This window comes from Triplophysa dalaica, chromosome 9, assembly GCF_015846415.1.
Source record: "Triplophysa dalaica isolate WHDGS20190420 chromosome 9, ASM1584641v1, whole genome shotgun sequence".
Classification (NCBI taxonomy): domain Eukaryota; kingdom Metazoa; phylum Chordata; class Actinopteri; order Cypriniformes; family Nemacheilidae; genus Triplophysa; species Triplophysa dalaica.
Genome location: NC_079550.1, coordinates 4452532 through 4472340, shown reverse-complemented (window position 1 = coordinate 4472340; position 19809 = coordinate 4452532). Strand labels below are relative to the sequence as shown.

At 37.7% G+C, this 19809-nt stretch overlaps 2 protein-coding genes and 3 non-coding genes across 6 annotated transcripts; all 5 read right to left on the bottom strand.

Annotated features, from left to right (window-relative positions):
- Positions 1–334: 334 nt before the first annotated feature.
- atg16l1 (ATG16 autophagy related 16-like 1 (S. cerevisiae)) lies at positions 335–13462 on the bottom strand. The gene is given in 21 exon segments (XM_056757137.1): positions 335–1928; positions 2424–2525; positions 2603–2650; positions 2785–2934; positions 3031–3136; positions 3222–3342; positions 4142–4213; positions 4956–5026; positions 5490–5595; positions 6100–6202; positions 6716–6760; positions 6910–6972; positions 7135–7221; positions 7893–7958; positions 9462–9600; positions 9603–9712; positions 9791–9864; positions 10125–10230; positions 11795–11888; positions 12065–12173; positions 13300–13462. Coding segments are annotated over 20 exon segments (1863 nt in total). The 5' UTR covers positions 12171–12173; positions 13300–13462; the 3' UTR covers positions 335–1834.
- On the bottom strand, positions 3444–3711 carry LOC130429305 (small Cajal body-specific RNA 6). The gene has a single exon (XR_008907573.1). It is a non-coding gene; the product is annotated as a small Cajal body-specific RNA 6 (non-coding RNA).
- Positions 5172–5449, bottom strand: LOC130429303 (small Cajal body-specific RNA 6). The gene has a single exon (XR_008907571.1). It is a non-coding gene; the product is annotated as a small Cajal body-specific RNA 6 (non-coding RNA).
- Positions 5768–6045, bottom strand: LOC130429304 (small Cajal body-specific RNA 6). The gene has a single exon (XR_008907572.1). It is a non-coding gene; the product is annotated as a small Cajal body-specific RNA 6 (non-coding RNA).
- Positions 13463–14604: 1142 nt separating the features above from the next.
- On the bottom strand, positions 14605–19606 carry cldn15lb (claudin 15-like b). Of its 2 annotated transcripts, XM_056757656.1 has the most exons (6): positions 19476–19606; positions 17718–17975; positions 15891–16055; positions 15643–15724; positions 15368–15481; positions 14605–15284 (listed from the first exon to the last, which is right to left on the bottom strand). In XM_056757656.1, the coding sequence occupies exons 2-6, from the start codon at positions 17935–17937 to the stop codon at positions 15194–15196; spliced, it is 672 nt and encodes a 223-aa protein (XP_056613634.1). In that variant the 5' UTR covers positions 17938–17975; positions 19476–19606; the 3' UTR covers positions 14605–15193. The 2 variants fall into 2 exon arrangements, with proteins under 2 accessions (XP_056613634.1, XP_056613635.1); XM_056757657.1 differs by lacking the exons at positions 17718–17975; positions 19476–19606 and adding an exon at positions 16739–17688.
- Between the last annotated feature and the right edge of the window lie 203 nt (positions 19607–19809).

Sequence of the window (19809 nt, the reverse complement as noted above, 5' to 3'; positions counted from 1 at the left end):
TTCTGACTTAAACTAAGCCGTGTCTGTGAAACCGGGCCTTAGTGACTCAACTTTAACTTGTTTCAATACACAGCTAAGCCAAGATGTTCAAAAAACATATAGGCTTGTACTTTATTTAATTTCAATTAACAGAAATGTTTTAATAGTTTTAGTCAACATAACATTGATCTACATTTACTCATTAAGCAGAGATGTTTATCTATTTTCTTAATCTTTCTGTGTGCTCCATTACAACCCCACCTTCCGATCCTCCACCAATGGAACTATTTGCTTAAATCCTAGTTAAGTAAAAAGCACATTCCCAACAAAAGGCAAACACAAACCCAAGTAGCGTGTTTCACACGTTTAATGATGTGCAAACATTGAAGCAAACATATACAGAAACCTTGATATACATTAGCCACATTCCGTTCAGCCAATAGAATACAGTACCCGCTCCAAGAGGTCAGAGAGGGTGGGGCTAAAACTCAAGCCACGTTCACATGAAGCATTACAGTAATCCTTAAAGAGTGCTGTCCCCTCCGCCCACCGTCTGAAATCAAGTGCACTTGTTTAGTGACTTGACAAGCATATGAAAACGACAGCCACAGGAACATCAAGTATAGTGTTAGAGGAGATCGCTGCTATCACCGGCCGCATGGAGGTGCAGTCCAGTTTTTGCCGTTTTAACCAAGTGCAAAATTCGCTAGTTTGAAATAACAAGTGAAAGTCTTTCCACCGGAAAACATTTGGCAGAATTTTTGAAAGTGATGTTTGAGGAACACGTCATGCTTAAAGGATACATACTTTGATGGATATGAGCTGTGTGTTACATGAGGCAGAGATCAAATAAAATCAGAGTATCATTATCTTCCTTAAAACACACACATAACCCGTTCATCACACTCGCTCGCTGAACAAAATACAGAAGCTGATCATTCTGTAGCCAATCAGGGTTTAGGTGAATGTCAAGCCATTGGGTGTATATATTTACTTTTAATTAAACATTTAAGGTATAAAGCCAATTTTAAGATCATTAACATTTCATGCATTGTGATTCTTTAATATCTAGCACATTTTACCCCAAATTCTTATTGAAGTGATGTTTCTGTAACTTGAATTATTTTCAACAGAACAATTTTTTACTGTATTACAGTAAACAAAAAACTTTTTACATTCAAATGATCAAAGTCTTCATCATATTAATTATATATAGTTTTTTTTCTTATTGGTACTAAAAAAGGCTTTATTTTCTTCATGCAATTTCTGATATTTCCTCATAAGATTCACCATGAAGAAAAATGTGTTAAATATAGCTATGGCTAGGCTGGCTTTTTATTTACATGTTTAATTCGAGACTTAATTAGGGAAAAGCACATGTCCAGCACATTCCACCAATGAGATGTAGATAATATTTTGGTAAACAGCGCTCTCTATGAAATACCTCTGGAACTGCAGAATGAACAGCATCCACTAGTTAAGGTCCATTAGAGTGAACACACACACATGCTCACGAACACACACACACTTGCACACGGGGACCTCAGTGGCCTGTATCTGTAAGGCAAAGCATTGACACATACAGAAAACATGCACACAGAAACACACACACATACCCATTTAAAGCGGTGTTAAAATAATAAACAAAACATTCTGTGCCTCACACTGAGTATGTGTGTGATCACCAACCTATATAAATATTGTTAAACATTGTGTACATTGGTGTCCATTTGTATGGGAATTGTAGTTTAAGAAGCCGGTGGGAGGTGAGGGGACATTACATTGTCTCAGTCTTTGCAAAGTCTTTAATCAGTGTTCAACCAATCAAAGCAAAGGCAGGAAAGAGACCAGCCAATCACATATCAGACCAAAGCACAGCCTTGCTGCCTTTCTCAACGCTGGCCACGTATGCGCCCGACGGAGACCAGGACACTGAATTGATGGCAGAACTGTGAACACAAGATAAAGAAAAGATCTCAACTATAGCTTAAATGCAATGAGTCACAGTAGGTTACATTGTTTCAAGTATGAAAAAAAATTCTACTCATGCTAGATTTTGCATCAAAGATGATTAACCAGTTTGCAATATTAAATATTTTGCTGGCTGTGTAATAGGACAAGATATTGAGAATAATGTAAAGATTTCTTTATTATGCAGTATAAACTATAGGCTGCACAGTAAACATCGTCTGGCTTTTCATATAAACCAGTCTCAATATGCTACATATTGTAAATATGCTAAATTTGGAATTTTTCAACGATTGTAATGAACGATTACATTTTTTCTTAAGCATTTTATTATTATGTTTGGTCGCAATGTTTTTTCTGAACACAATCAAGACATCTCCCAACATTACAAAACTACAAAACCGAATTACAATATAGAGCTTTCAATTTTATTAGATCTAAAGCCAGTAAGCATAACACCGTTCACAACTGCTCACCTGTGACCTTTATCAAGAGTTTTGTCTAGTTTTCCTGTGAGAACGTTCCAAATGTACAGAACTCCGTCTGCAGAACCGGCTGCCACATAACTGCCATCAGGACTGAAGACACAACAGAAAGTGAGTTTAGAAAAGAGTTCAGACATGAGACGTGACATGGGAACCATCACCGCTCTTACCTGAAGGTTACTCTGGTAAAGTCAGATCCACACTTAAAACCTTGAGCACTGCAGAGACAGAAGGAAGAGAAATCAACTTGAGTCCAAATGGATCGAGGGGCAAAAGGTTTAGAAATTACACACCGCAAAAAATGCCCTTACTGTACTACAACACATAAAAGATTTGAAAAAAAGCAGCTCACCTAAACGTTTGTCGCACTGCGTTACTGCGCAGGTCAATTATTTTCACCAGGTCATCTCGGGAACAGGCAAGAAGCTCTGTGCGATCTTGATTCAGGTCTAAAGACGTCACGCGGCCCAGCAGCTCCAGCTCACGCACGATGCTCTCCGACCTGCACGCGATCGACAGAAACACTGAGCTCTAAATGTTAGACGGCACAGACCGCCCAAATACGCACACACCCGCCACTGATGACATCAGCACCCACCTTATGTCCCAGAAACGAACTTTCTTATCGAAATGTCCGCTCATCACACACTGCTCTGTACAGACGATGTCATTGCAGCTGGATCCTGCAAACACCGTCTTCATACCTGAGAGATAGTCCGGAAGGTCAATTTATGAAACTTATGTTTATTTTACACTCTGGGCAGAGTTGAGAACCGAGTCACTACTTACAGACTTTACTGCGTAAGTCCCAAAGCTTCAGCGTCCGGTCGTAGCTGCCGGAGACGATCCGAGCGTTGTCGAGAAGAAAACGAGCAGACAGAACCTTCCCGCTGTGACCCGTGAGCGTGTGCTTTTGAAATAGACAAACACAACTCATTACAAACACGCGCACGCTCGTGCAAACAGCTCTACTGGATTAACACACTCAGAATTATTATCAACACAGATTCAGGTCTCAGTTTGAGTTTTGAGATCAGTTGGCCCGTCTCCATCAGTCTCGCCCTCCTGTGTGTCGTGTTGATGTCGGACGCTGCTGTTCAGAACTCACTATATTCTCTTAGAGAGTCTTAATTTAGCAAAAACGTCCAGAGTATCAGCTGCCGCCTCAAACCAACAAAACACGACTAGAGCATGCTGGGAAATGAGCAGGGGTGGCTGGGAGGAGCAATGAGACCGACGGAGAGCTGGACATCAGACCTTTTACATCACATCACTGACCTAAACCTTCACAGAAGATAGCTAAGCATTTAAATCCTTAGTTAATATCCTAATTAGGAGATGCCCTGGTATTTAATTTCGATAGAAAATATTTGATGAGTTTTGTTCCCAAAAAATTTGTGTGCGTTCCAATTGATATCAATCAAACTGCAGTTGGTTTGTTTTGATTTAAGACAGAACAACTAAAAAAATACAACTAACTACGACAAGAAAAACAGGATAACATAATAAAAAACATGATCACTTTTTTTTAAACGTAGTTATCTCTTTTTGGAAGCAAACTCTTCACTTTGTTACCATTTATTTGTATTATTTATTAATGACTACACACATGTAATTAAAAGTTAAAAAAGAGGTTATTTGTCTATACGGGTATATTTCTATACAACACAAGTTTCTTGTGCGTAAAGCACGTGTTTGTGTGTTCTTACCCGCAGTCTGAGGTCATCTACAGTCCAGATTCTACTAGCAAAATCATTTGATGCAGCCAGAAGATACGAACCCTGCGGAGAACAAACACACGTTCAATGTTGCAGCACTTTATTTAACTAACACCATCATTGATTCTTCATTCACTGAAGGAGTTGAATTACATGTAGTCCATCATTTGAGCCCTTCAATGCAATGCTATCTGAAATGTATTAAAGTCCCCGTGAACCGGAAGTTGCGATTGCTTGTACATCCGTATTCTGAAAAATTTTAAAGTTAAAAGGAATTTCAAAGGTGAAAATTTGTGCGGATATGACACCATTGACAGGCGACTGCACAGCCCCGTGTCACTGTTTAGAAGGACGATTTTCTCACAATTTTCAAGTAGTTGGAAACATTTGAGAAATTGCAAGTACTCAACTGAACAAAATATATAACACTAGCTTTGTGGGATATTTTGCTGCAAAATTGTTACAAACTTTACCTTTAACTGAAGATTATGAGGGTACATGAATTTTAAAAAGAGTATGACCCACATTGATAAGATATTTACTATAAACGCTGCAATATTTCATAAAGTCATTTTTAATTTCACTGGGACTTTAGACTGGCTTTGTGCTCCTGACAATTTTCCAAAAAATACTGATAATTCATCATGTAAATTAGGAGAATTTGATAAACATGGTCCTCCCACTAAATTATAAAAAAAAATGTGCCTCTAAACACCTAAAACAATGTAGGATTTAACATTTGTTGTTTAGGGAAAAGTTTTTTTTTCTGAAGACAGTGTTTAACATGACAGACAGAATAACTCACCCCGCTGTCAAACTCTATACTGGTGATCCCCGCGTTGCTTCCGGTCAGAGCTCCTTTGGGTTCACAGTGCCCTGGACAAACAAAACCCTTAAAAATCCACTAACACACACTAGCTTCTTTGTTTCAGGAGGAAACACAGAAATTCTGTGGTGGCAACATTACACCACTTCAGTTTCACAACGTTCAGCACGAAATCTCCTCTTTGTAGTGACTGAAGGTCTCAGCTTGAAAACTAGAGATCACGTGCCGGTTTAATGTCCGACACCAGTCTCACCCTCCTGTGTTTTGTGACAATGTCGGACACTGCTGTCAAGATGTCACTTTATTCTCTGAGAGACATTTAAATTAAGCAGAAATGTCCAGAATTTCAGCCGCCGCCTTAAACCAGCAAAACACGACTTGAGCATGCTGGGAAATGAACAGTGGCGGCTGGGAGGGGTGGAGAGACTGATGGGACATGACGGCTTCAGACCTTTTACTTCTCATCATTGACCTTTGACCTCTGATGAAAGCTGTGAATGATAAGACACAAACCTGATATGACCTCCCAGAGTTTGACTCTGCGATCCATTCCCCCTGTGGCGAGCATACGAGATCCGGGACTAAACCTCACAGCGTTCACTTCACCATCATGAGCATCCTACAAAAAAACAAAGAAACTAGAATTACGAACTGATACTTAATTTAAAACGTAAAGCGTGTCATTTTTAGATGATTAAATACTTTATCAATCCCCAAAATAGTCATGTTTAACTCTGTGGTTCTTTCAACTTTTCGGATCTCTGTACAGATCTAAAGGAGGTCTATATAAAGGTCTCAGCTTGAAAACTTGAGATCACGTGCTGGTTTTATGTTCTCCATCAGTCTCACCCTCGTGTGTGTTGTGATGATGTCGGACGCTGCTGTTGAGATCTCACTTTATTCTCTAAGAGACTCTTACATAGAGCAGAAACGTCCAGAATATCAGCTGCCACCTCAAACCAGCAACGCACGACTAGAGCATGCTGGGAAATGTGCAGGGGGTGCTGGGAGGGGAAGAGAGACTGATGGGAGACCCAGACATCAGACCTTTTACATCTCATCACTGACCTTAGACCAAAGAAATTCGGCAGAATTAAAGGAGAAGAGCAAATGCGACACTCACAAAGATGTGCAGCGCGGTGGAGGGCACGCGGACCTCTGTGCTCATCGACGGTGATTCGGCGGCCTCAGGAGATGTCCCGAATGAATTCACAGAACGCCGTCTTCTATAGCAACAACAAAACAAGTTGTTCTGTACTTATACTGTGTGACTTTAGTGTGTGTGTTATTATAAAGAGAAGCATTCATGAAGTGAAGCAATCATATTCGCACTCATTAAATCAATCTGAAGCGGACATATTTTTCCAAATAAAATGTGACTGGCTTGATCTTTTAAAAACAAAGCAGAATTACATTGAAAGACGATTATGTCACTGCTGAGACTGCAAAGGCGGACAGTGTACAAACACACACAGTTTCTGTAATTATTTAAACATAGATTGCAACTAAAATGTTGACATTAAACAAATTTATTTCGTTTTTCATACACAACTGAAAGAAATGAAATGTCAAAATGGTGTAATGGTGCAAATATTTTGTGTGCTAGTAAAATTACTCAAATCACTGCCAAATTCACAACTTTGCTTAAGTATTATCACCAGGAAAACCTGTGAATATTCAATCTATCGTCAGCCAAACATGATATCAGCAGCCATCACACACATTACAGCATGCATCACCTGGACTCAGACGGGATGAAACCAGAGTGGACAGAATCAGACAGGCTGCAGACACAGAGAGAGTGCAGAATGAGACACACACACACACACTCGCACACACACATACACATAAACAAACACACAGTGTAAAGAATGAGGAAGAGAAAGAGAGAACACACATGAACACACACACACACACAAAGACCGTAACATACCCAAAGATATTAGTGATGGAGTCCAGCAGCCCTGCAGGAGGAAGCGGCTGAGACGTCCGTTTACTGACAGACAGACACAATATCAGACTTTACAAAATTTGATAATATTATTTACATTATCCGGTTGTGAAATAGGGTTAGTCTGTAGAATTCCTAATGATTTGCATACAAACAATGGAACATGAAACACTTTAGATTTTGATGTGTGTGTGTGTGTGTGTTTACGTGGGTGTGCGACTGGGCTGTCTACTCGGCGATGTTTCGCCTGTTCCCTTCCCAGCATCCTCTGAGAGAACCTCGATGTCATCATCCCTACACCAATCAAATTACAACATTCAATAAGATATCAAAACGAATAAGCAGTGATCCTTCTAGGATCAAGAATACGCAGATACCAGAGAAACTTAAAAAACTAGGACTAGCTATATATCACTTCACAACAAAAGAGAAATAAATATTTATTGAACAATTAAAATATATTAAATTGTATTTGACATTTGATTGGATGATATTTATATGTGATTGGAAAGAAAATGCCCAGAACAAAAATGGACCCTTGTGGAGTACAAAAAATTTGAATGACTATCAGACTTTTGTGATTAAAAAAAGTTAAGAAAAATATTTGGTAAATAAGATCATGGAGGATAAATCCACAAAGAACAACTATCATGCACAGGTCCCATTTTTTTTACCTTTGTTTCACATAAATACTCAATCTCAACTATCAAAAATGATGCATCATGTAAAAGCAAAAAGACTCAACATCACGTCCTGAACTTGTTTCTGTAATCAATACAATCCTCAAAAACAGAGCCGCTTGTTAAGAGCATAGCAAAGTTAGAAGATTTCATTTCACTATAAACATTCCTGTGGCTTTCCCAGGAGTGTGTGTTTTCTGACATTTCCAGGCTTTTCATGAGCCTGATCTTTAAGATCTCACACAGCTTTATGATCTCTGTGTTATGAAACACACTTCTACTTACGGCTCTATAGGAAGAGGCTCCTTGGCAGCGTCCGCTAATTCCTTCTGAAGTTTGGCCTGTCTGCGTCTGTAATAACATGAGCAGTGAAACACGCTACACACCTTGAGTTCACACACATTTAAACTCTAAAGACACACCCCGCCTCAAACAAGCAGCCAATCAGGTGAGAATTTAAATGAGCTTAAAGGGTAAGTTCATCCCAAAATAATCAAATGTGTGTGATTTTTTTACTCGCCCACATGATGTTCAGCATGTTTTGAGACCTCCCGGCATCTTAGGAACACAAATAAAGATAGTTTATGGTTATCTGAGAAGGCCTCTTCATAGACATCATGGTTATAGTTGTTGTCAAAGTCCAGAAAAGTACTGACGAGATCTTTAAATTGGTCCATCCGCTCATAGTGGCTAAATTTAATTTTAGTTTGAAGCGACAGGAATACCAAACAGCTCAAAATAACAAGTTTAATCAATATTCTCCTCGGTCATGCGTCGAAATGCTCTCATGAAGACAAAAAAGAGGAGAATATATACAGAAGTTCTTATTTTGGTTTGTTTAACACACATAAAGCATTCTATTCGGTAAAAAAAATCAATCGAGCCACTTATGAGCGGATTGACAAAATTGACGATGTTTTTAGTTCTAAATGACTAAATGTAAATGTTTTCTGGACCTTGACAACAACTATAACCATGATGTCCATGAGGAGGCCTTGAATCTCTTGGATGTCCCTAAACTATGTTAATATGTGTTCCAAAGATGCTGGGAAGTCTTAAAACATGTGGGTGTGTAAAAAAATAAAACAAATTTTGATTTTGAGATTAACTTTTCCTTTAATTCTGCATGGAGGGTCAGGAAATGAGCCCCATTCTTTTGCATAGAAATTCAGAAACTGATAGGCGTTGTCCCATCAGACCAATCCTCCAAACGACCCTTAACGGCCGAACAATTAATCAGCAGGTATGAGAACAGTCATTTATAAATGGGCCATTCACAAACCCATCTGACCAGCAGACGAATACGATTTGCAAAGCTGGACCACAGAAAGTGTTTTAGTTGCAGCCATTAGTTCAGTTTCATTTTAATCTGAGGTGCTCTTATCTGTTTCTGTCAAGAATTTTATGAAATAGAGATAAACTCAACAATTTTAGCACAGTTTTCCTGTGGCTCAGTGGTTAAAACATGGCATGGAGTTAGCAACGCCAAGGTCAAAAATGTAGAGTTTAATGCAATGTAATAAAACGTCTGTCAAATCCATATATATAAATGTAAAAGAAACTATTTATGATAAACACAGGAGTTTTGTGTTAAAAGTATTAGTACTGTGACTTGAATCTTTCTAAAAGTTCTAAAAGATTTGTATTCAAATATATGTAAACATGTTAAATCAATTTTATTTATTAAAACAGTTCATGACTGTAAAAACAAACCCAGATCAATTAGACATCTTTTGTGCAACACGTTTTATTTGGATAAAAATGTAAAAAAGGATTTCTTACGGAAGTTAAAATGACATTGTGTCAATCGATCGCATTTTTAAATCAGTTCACGTGTGCGTGTATGTTTGTCACCTGGTGTCCTTCTCGTTCTCAGCGTTGAGTTTATTGGCCTCCTGAGCTTTCTCCGCCATCCAGCGCGTCACCAGCTCCTGATTGTCATCTGTTGTTTTCCGCAGTTTCTCCTCCAGCGCGTTGAATGTGATCTGCAGGCGTCGTATTCGTCCTTCAGCGTCTGATTGGCTCGTTCCAAGTCGGCGAGAGAGTTCCGCAACTCGTTACACTCTCCTTCCAAATGCGAGATTTCCTGCTGGTATTCCAGCATCCTGATAGCCAACACATGAAACATTCATTTAGACCTGATTTAAACCGGACAAAGACACATAAATGTCAAAGACTCTTACTTGGCTTCATTTCTCTGAATCTCTTTGTCTTTGTGCTGAATCTGGTTATTTAGTTCAATGACACTCTGGGCCAACTGCAAAGAAACAAACACACACACACAGCTGATTTAGTTTTACTTCCCAAACAGACTTCATTGAAGCACAAGTGCTACACAAGACCTTTAAGTTGCATTGAAGCGTTTCACCATGATTCTTAATTTGCTAAGAGGTAATATCAGGTTTTTTACTGGGCGATAACAACGTGACACAATAATAAAAAACATAAATTGCTTAAAAAACATAAATTGCTTAAAAAACATAAATTGCTTAAAAAACAGCGTACGATCCTTCTGACCTCTCCTCGTTTCTTGTGTAGGTCCGTCAGTTCCTCCTGATGTTTGATTTTCATCTGAGCCATCTCCTGCTGCAGAGAATCACATCGACCGCCTTCAACGCCCGGACTACACAAACACAATCAAACAACATCAATGCTGTGCAGACACACACTTGTCTCATTTCTCAGTGACATCTATGCTTCTATAGCCACCTAATGATCATTTGTGTCTTCATAAATGCCGTTCTTCTGTCTATCCCAGGGCTCTAGAGCGCTACCAATTTGGTCGCAATTGCGACATTATTTTTCAATGGTGTGACTAAAAATAATCAGAGGTTGTACCGGTGTGCCCAGCTGTATGAGGGAAAAAAAGTCTCTGCAACTCTGAAAGTCCTCTGTGATTTCACGACAGACCAACATTAGGCCCATATCGTGGTCTAAACCAATCAATGATAGTGAATTTTTACTAGTGATGGAAAAATCTGAAGGCCGACCGTCATTTTGGCGGATCACAATGACGGCAATTTGTAAATCCCCGTTTCCCTTCAGCATGATATGCTCGCGAAGTGACCTGCGTGTTTTCGTGCTGGGACGTGGGAAAGGCAGTTCACCCATCAAAGGAAACCACATAACATGAAGAATGAAGGAGTATCAATGCACAATGACTGTGTAAACTATGGCATGCAATGTTTTTTTATACCATGTTTTCGGGAGATGACAGAGCTCCCAGTCTACAGCACCAGACTGCTGCTCATGAGAGCCGGACCGTGATCGCAAAACATACAAGGGATGATCAAAAGTCCAGACACGATGCACATGATAAACAACTTGCTTCACTGCTTATTCCTTGTTGTACGCAATGTTTGTTAGTTTCCCTGTGTAGTGTAGCAGAGCTCTCGTTCTTTAAGCGTGCCCTGCACCATTTTCCTTACTTTCGTTTCATATAAAATGTTTTTTTACAGTATTTTTGGACGTCACGAACATACAAACTACCACCTAACACCACCTTGAACCATAGTGACGGGTAATAATAGAAAATGACGGACAATAAAAAAAGTGTAGCGCAACCTCTGGTGTGTTTGTTAGAAAATGCGTGTGCTGTAGTCAGACAGAGAGGTGAGCAGCCTAATGCTGTTAGTTAAACAGAGTGGATGAAGCAGGGGGTGATTAGAGAAGATGAAAAGAACAATCGACAACTTTTTCGTGAATAATGTTAAGTTAAGGCCTCATCCGTCCAAAAATCATAAGCAATGCTCTGAAACGGAGCCGTCAAGCCCTGGTCCATTTATCTTGAGATCTTTTAAGTTTGAATTTCAGTTCACTTAAGCACTTTAAGCACAACACTTTTTCAGTAAGTTACCTTTCTTGTAGATTTGTGCTTCAAATAAAGAACTTTATGTTGACCAGATTGTTAGTTAATCATTTACAAGTAAATTTTGCCTATATGGACCTTTAAAAAAAGTGAACTGGTAAAACCAGTTGAATGTTAAATGCGTTAAATGCAATGAGGTCTAAAATTTGGGTGCATCTAACCTTTGTGCTGGTGCACCTAAGAAAAAAGTAGGCGCACCAGTGCAACCAGTGCAAAAAGTTAGTCTAGAGCCCTGTATCCGTTGTTTCTTTAGTATCAGTGTATACACTGGGTTCCAAAAGATGTGTATAATGAGCTCTGTATGTGTTCCCATGAGCACCTGAGGTCGTGTCTGTTCTGCTGTTCATATTTGTCCGTCTGGAGACGTTCAGAGAAAACCGCCTGAAGATCAGACCTCTCCAAAAGTCGGTTATCTAGAGACAGTCAACAGCAGCAAAGATAAGCATTTAACTTCACTGATGTCTCATTTATTTTGATGAAAACAATCTGATCAAGCACAATTAAACCAGAAACATTAACTCTGTACACTGCCTATGAAATACCTATGTGTGTGTTATGGTGAATCTAGTGATGTGTATATGTTTCTTACACTGGTGTATGATCTCCTCGAAGGCCTGTCGCTGAACTCGATCTCTCTGCTTCAGCTGCTCTACGACATGTCGTTTCCACAAGCACTCGACTCTGCGTCCCGCCATGGCCTACACACACACAGTCCCTTCAGTTAACGCTAAATCCGAGGCACCGAAGCTTCATTTTCATATCCAGTGAATCAGTTTCTTAAAGCAAACACAATTCAGTGAGAGCACATCTGTTAAACCACCGGGCTGAATAAGGATTGTCTCTGTGTCAGGATATGTCATAAGAATGTGTCATCATACTCTGACACGGAAATCCCTCCAATAGACACACTCATCACATATGTCAGCGTTGAATGGGAGGTGCAGTGGATTGTGGTTTTTTTTGCACTCACACAGAATCTGGCTGTGGCAGCTAAATGTCAAGTTCATCCTCCATAGCATCTTCACAGCTTCAACTGCCAGCACGTAATTTACCTTTTCCTATTCTACGGATATATATTCTAGCATATATAATGCGAGCAAAAACAGTTCATTGATATGTGACATTATATTGTATAATTAAATAAGTGCTGTACAACAATTCAATGGAAACAAAGGAAAGATTACCAACAACTACCCAGGCAAATGTCTGTTTTTAGAATAGCACAAACTGATGTTTACAGTCAAGTGCAATAAAACCTTATAATAGTCATTATTAAAGTAAATACGACCAATTTCGAGTGGACGCCGACAAACATTAAATACGAGGCATGGTTTGCAAAGTTATTCAAATATTTACAAATTCCATTAACCCTCGTTTGAAATGATCAATGAAACATAATCTGATACTTGTAACGTTACAGAAATAAATTACATCCAGAATCAGATCTGCAATGTCATTCTAGCCATGAAAAACCTCAATCACACGTGCTGAAAATGTACATGAAAGGTAAAGCATTAAATTACGTTTAAACAGACATAAATGTTAGATGTATACAATAATTCTTGTATAAATAAACGTATATTGACAACATTCGGACAGATGGGCTGCCACAGTGACTATAAACTAATGCCACAGCAGGCAGCATTGATAAAAAAAACACATCAGATAAACCAGTGAATGTGTAAAAAATATAATAAAGATAATAATAATAAATAAATGTGATGTTCTGTTGTGATTTGTTAATGTGATATTTTGACTAACGTTACAAGTCCACCGGCTAATCGCTGCACTTGACTTTCGCTTTCATTAACACGATTACTTTACCTCAGCACATCTAAACGAGTCTCCACAGACTTCACGGCGACTCTTCTGACAGATAATTGTAATTAATCCTTCCAAAAAAAAACAAATCGGGTATAATGAGCTTTAATCGGCCTGGTTTCATGCTAACCCCCTTCTGACAGAAAAACCACGGGCGCCATTTTGGCTCAACCGACGTCTGTTTCCTTCCTGCTGCGTCGGCGCGGGAATATGACGTCAAATGTTTCGCTCCGTATCAAAATAAAACGTTATTTTGTTATGGATTTCTTTGATGAGAATAGGGAAATCTTATCCCATGAAAACTTTCTTTGTAAATAAAATAATCCTTTTCATTTGAAAAAATTCAAAAAGTTGTGAAAGCTATTCCGAATTGATAAATACAGCTAATGAAAAGTAACCTTACGTTTGGGAGTAATGAACTGATTTTCCTGAGCTGGCAGTAGAAGGTTTTAAACTATTTACCCTTCAAGTAATAATAATAAAAAATGTAAATAATAAATAATAAATGATACATTTCCAAATCGTAAAATCTGTCCTGAAAAAATTATTATTTATTTTATAAAGGTGATGTAAGTCTAATATTTTGGTCTGATGTTGGCTCCTATTTATTTGCCCCGCAAAAATTGTTTATATGTAATCTCTTAAAGATATTATATTTTCATATACTAATGAATGTAAAATGTATGATTATATGGTAAACTTTTATATTTTACATGGTTACTATTATATTAATAGAAAAAAGTTTGAAATTCTGTACGTAATTGCAATTCGGTTTTGTAAGAAATTGAGACTGAGATTTATAAACAATAAAAAAAGTTTGTTAAAATGTATGGACATATTTTTTTCAATTGAATATCCCACCTCTTACAAACATTTTTTTTATTACAAATAACGTTTTTTGTTTTGATTATTTGTATTATTATTATTTTTGTGTGTATGAAGGAGGAGTGTATTTCTCTTTAAATTTTCTCTCTTTTTTTAATGTGTTTATTATAATGTTGTAAACTTCAAATTATATAAATAGGTAAAAGAAGGAAAAATAGAGTGATAGATAGGCTTTAGATGTTTACTGTTACTGTTTACTGTACTGTTGCGTTTGCAAGTTGAGTTGTTTTAGTTATAAGAAGTCTATGAATATATGTAATCAGGTACAAGTAATTTAAAGATTTAAAATGTAAGACCAACACTATTTGTGCGCCTTTACATTTTATGCGCCTTATGTATAGTGGGGCATGGCACACCATTTTCCCATATTTTATACATATTTGTAATTTGTCAGACACCTCTGAGATTTAACTGTCAGTTAAAAACTTTAACACATGTATGTTTAATTCATATAAATGGCACTATTAAACAGAACATATAAATGACTTCATTAAATTTCTACAAATGGACAAGACTCTTAAAACTCAAGATTACAAAGTGTCAATGTAACATTTATATAACATACTAAGATAATTCTTACAAATTTGACATGCTCTGGTTTAGAAGCAAATACTAAAAAATACAGGCCCTCAATACACTCCAATGGCACACATATTACAAGCTGAGCAGATTTGAGTTGTTACAGAAACAATTGTGAGAAAAACTATTTACTATTAACTTCAACTAATTTTTTTGACTAAGTAGACATGAGTAGTTTTTGAGACATGAGGTGTCATAAGTGTTTCTGGGATACAACCTGATCTAGAACATTGGAGAACACAAAAATCAGAATGGTGATTTTTGTTAAGATTGGATTTAAGATTATCCATTTGATCATCTCCTGCACATCTTAACTATATAACATCCCAATGTAAAAGGCCCGTGATAAGACAAAATAATAAACAAACAGATAAAACCCTTCAATGCGTGGCCTGTAATAACACCAAAATGTGAAAAATGATAATGGACACAGTTAGACGTAAGCTTTGGAACTGCTGTAATCTGATGGCGCTTCTGTTGTGTAGATCTTCTGCGGCTGTGATGTGTAGTTATAACTGTAACCCCTGAGACAGAAAATTATTGTTTGAGTTATTATGGTTATAGATTCTTACAAATGTGTGTCTGTTTCTATCAAAATGAGACTTACCGTGTTTGTGCAGGTGCTGGATTCGATTTACAGGAGGTACAGAGAAATCCACCACCCAACATCACAAGCGCTGCTGCCGCCCAGCCCAGATACAGCCCAGTGCCTAGCTCAAACCTACAAACACACATAAAGAGAGAGAGAGAATCAACATGCCATATCATAGTATGGTCCGTCTATACTTTATATTTTGTATGACCTGGTCATGCAACTGTGCCCCAAACTTGTGTGTATATAATTGTGTGAATGTGAAATCCATCATATTGCCTCTGACTCACTTTGTGCCTCCATAAAAAGGATCATTAAATTCCTGAACGACACGAGCTGCGTACCACGATACTGCCACGAGAACACACAGACCTGACCGCCAGAGAACACACAGACATAAATGAGCTATACTCTATTTCTATAATATATAACATCACAAAAAGCCCTTCGACAAACACTTTATTGAGTGAAACCGATGGCTCAGGTTGAGACAGAGGAACTGAAGGCATGTGTTGTGTGTTTCTGACATCACACTGACCGGAGAGGATGAACAGCACTCCTGCTGTAAGAGCCATTTTGCCTTTAGTGCTCTCAGACGTGCTGCCAAGTTTAGTGCACTTCAGTCCCAGTAAAGCGAGAATGATGGACAACAAACCCAGAATGAGAGCGATTATCATCATAGCCCGACATGCCTGAATGTATCCTACAAAACACACACGACAAAAAACACACGTTAACAATGATGTTTAACTTTCCAAAAAACTCGATAAAGATATTATCTTGATATTTATCCAAATGTTAATAAAAAATAAATAAATGATGCCATCAGTGAAATTCATTACTTATTTTATTTTGTCTGTTATTTGGTCAATGAACCACAGTTCAAATAAAAGTGTATGAAGGTCAGAGAGAGAGAGAGTTTGTAACCATTGTAACTGTTATGGCAAAAATTTTAATGGGTGCTGAATAGTTTACGACATTCCGGTAAGTGTATAATTGACACAAGCTAGATAGTTGGTTTTTTGAACATCCCCATTATTGTCAATACCAGTATATTGTGACACTCATATATGACACAAATACCACGGTGTTATTTGATGCTTTTGATGGTACTGTAATATGAAGAACATGTCAAGGTCTAATGACCCCCCAAAACTCAGAATATTTTTGAATGCATTTTGACCTTTAATTCCCTGTACTGCATTTTCTTAAGGCACGGCAAGTTTATTTATATAGTACATTTAATACAAAAGGGCAATTCAAAGTGCTTGACATAAAATTATTGACAAATAGAAATAAGATGTATCTTTAAAATGCAAATTATTTAACCAAAACAGATTTCATGTTTTTCTTTTGATTTATTTTTGTGTGTATGGTGCTTGTTACCATCCAGTGCCAGTAAAGATTGAAACGTCCTGCAGTTGGAGACCCCAGTGCTGCCCTCGGCACACGACTGCCACAGGTTCTGATACTGCCGCACAGATATGATCACGCTGCCCGAGACGGACGACAGACGCCAATAATCGTTCGCCAGCGACACAGCTGTGAGCAGCCAGCCCCCAACACACATCAAAAACCCCACCAGCTCAACCGCAATCGACATGATCGACAACTAAACCCACAACACACACAGAAAACAGGTCCACCGGTGTTCAGAAGACACAAAATGACCAAGGTGTGTGTTCTGTGAGCTCATTTTATGCTGTGAACTTTAGACGGAGAGTTGTAAAACCATAAACCCTCCTCCATCCTACAGCATCACAACGCAATTTCTTGACAGAGGAAACAAATAAAGGAAGCATCATGTCATTTATAAAAGATCAGTTTGTCCTTGACCCTTTAAACTAAAAGACCCCACTGCCGTTAATAGGGGACACTGTGCCTTTAAGAGCACAGAGGAGATAACCAAACACAAACATCTTCTGAATAAAGTGTGAAACAGGTAACTTAGGCTAAAATGTCTCTTCAAAGTTTTAAAAATGTTCTTGCAGTAACATTAAAGGGGCATTTTATCATCGTCACTGTATGTGACTTGCTAAACTTTCTTAAAACGTTGTAAAAACTTTTTTCATTTATTCATTTTTAGCCATCTAATGGTTTTTTTCTGTGTGTGTGTTTGATCTCTCTGGAACTTTATGAGTTTTTATGGCCACTATAACCTCATTTTGTGTAAGTATCGAGCAACTCAGGTTTAATTGATGAACCAACATACAGTATAAAGAATGTGGACAAACCTACTGTCCTTCTTTTCAGTAAGTTCCTTCTCTTCACCGTTGTGATATTTATGAAACATATGCACAAAAAAGTGCCTAAAGACCTCTCGTCCACAGTCAGAGATAGGACACGAGCCGTGTTTTTGTCTCACCTGGAAGGCCCAGCACAGTCTTGTATCTCTGGCACTGAATGGCTCCCATTGAGTTGGTGGCACAAGAGAGCCAAAGTCCTTCATAAGTGGAACTGCTTGTCATCACAGCGTCTGCGTTACTGCGCGTCCTCCACACAGCCGAGTTTGTGCTGCTGGACTCTAAACACCAGCCGATGACACTCAGAAACAAACCCATCACTTGAACCACCATGGACGCCATTACCACACACGATACCACCCGTGAGGAAGAACCTTAGACTGAATCATTCACAGAAACAAACCAACAACTAAATAATTCTTCCAGTTCAATAAAAGTACACACTTCTCAAAATAAAACCTCTTCAGTGTTTCCTAAGTCCTTCACAGAACCTTCTATTAAAAAAAACCCATTAGTATAGAGTTCTAGAGTTGGAGATTTTTCTGTACATTGTTGGTTCTTAAGGGACCACAGTTGATGACGATTAAGGTTTAAGTATTGTTTTCTTCAAATATCTCTACACATTTAAACAAAATAAGTGCTTAAGTAAACAAAATTAGACTGATGTTAGTGGGGAACTTTTTTTTCTATAGTTCTTTTGAAAACCATTTGTGAACTAATACATTAATACACTTAATGGTAAGATAGTTCAGCCAAATAAAACATTCTGTCATGATTTACTCAACCTGAAGTTGTTCCAAATCTGTATAAATGTCTTTGTTCTGATAAATGCAAAGAAAGATATATGAAAGAATGTTTGTAACCAAACCCCATAGACTGTGGGAAAAATTACTTTATATTTCTTTGTTCTGTTGAACACAAAAGAAGACATTTTGAAGAATGTTCAAACTGAAGAACAAACTGTTCTGGAAGACTTTTGACTACCATTGTCATTTTTTCTACTATGGTTGTCAATGGGGTCCAAGAACTGTTAAGTTACAAGCACTCATCCAAATATCTTTCTCTCTGTGCAACCAAAAGAAAGAAATTCTAAAGGTTTGGAAAATCTAGAGAATGAGTATGACAGAATTTAAATTTTTGGGTGAACTATCCCTTTAAGTGTATTAATGTATTAGTTTGTGGGACACAACTGGTTTTCCCAAAAACAATAGAAACGAAAGTAAACCAGTAACGTCATACTAAAACCGTTTTTAAGCATGTAGAGATACTTGAAGAAAACATCACTAAAACCTTAATCGCCAGCAACCATGTTAATAATATTATAATAATATTAGAAACTCTAAAGTGTTGATGATGACTCAAATGTGACACAATCTTGGGATTCCCATCTCATCTTTTTTGCAAAAGGATTCCTTTCTGACCACACTTTGTAGTAAAATATCCAATAATTCAAAATTGTCAAAAAGACTTTAAGACATGTGTTCTAGATAATTGAGTTTACCTCCTAAAAGAGTCGATTGACATTACAATTCCCACGAGATACACAACACAAGATGATCTCTTTAATTCTGGTCATTTGAGTCATGAATTCATTGTATTTTTATGCAAGTAAAAAATTAGCAAAGATTTGTTTGGAGAGAAAAAACGTACTTTGGACATCAGAACGTGACTGCTCTGTTTCACAGAACAACTTTGATGAAGAATAAATAAGAATCTTATTTTATTAAAATGAACATACCAAAGTTACACTGTTTCTAAAGTTATTCAGTTAAATTACTTGTCAAAATAAGAATCTAATAAATGTTTAATGCAACCTGAAAATAAATCAAACTAGACATTAATAATAACCATGAAAACAATAATAAAGTTTTTTCACATACCCTTATGTCTCCTGATGGAAGATGTGAGCCGATAATGCAAATCTGGTCCTAATGTAATGTGATGTGAAAATGGCTTTTTGTCTATATATAGGACGCAACGATGGGGCACAGGATTCACTGTGTTAATATTGGCTTTAGGTCAATAACCCTTAAAAGGGGCTTGGGGAGGGGGATCTCCATTGGTTCTTTGATCCTCTGTGGATTCAGGGTCATTTGTCAGTTTTACACATCACAACATGAACTCATTAAATATATCAAATATCCTGGTTTCCAAAGCTAGTTAAAATTACTATAAACAACTATAAAACAAAGAGAAAATCCCAGATATAGATTG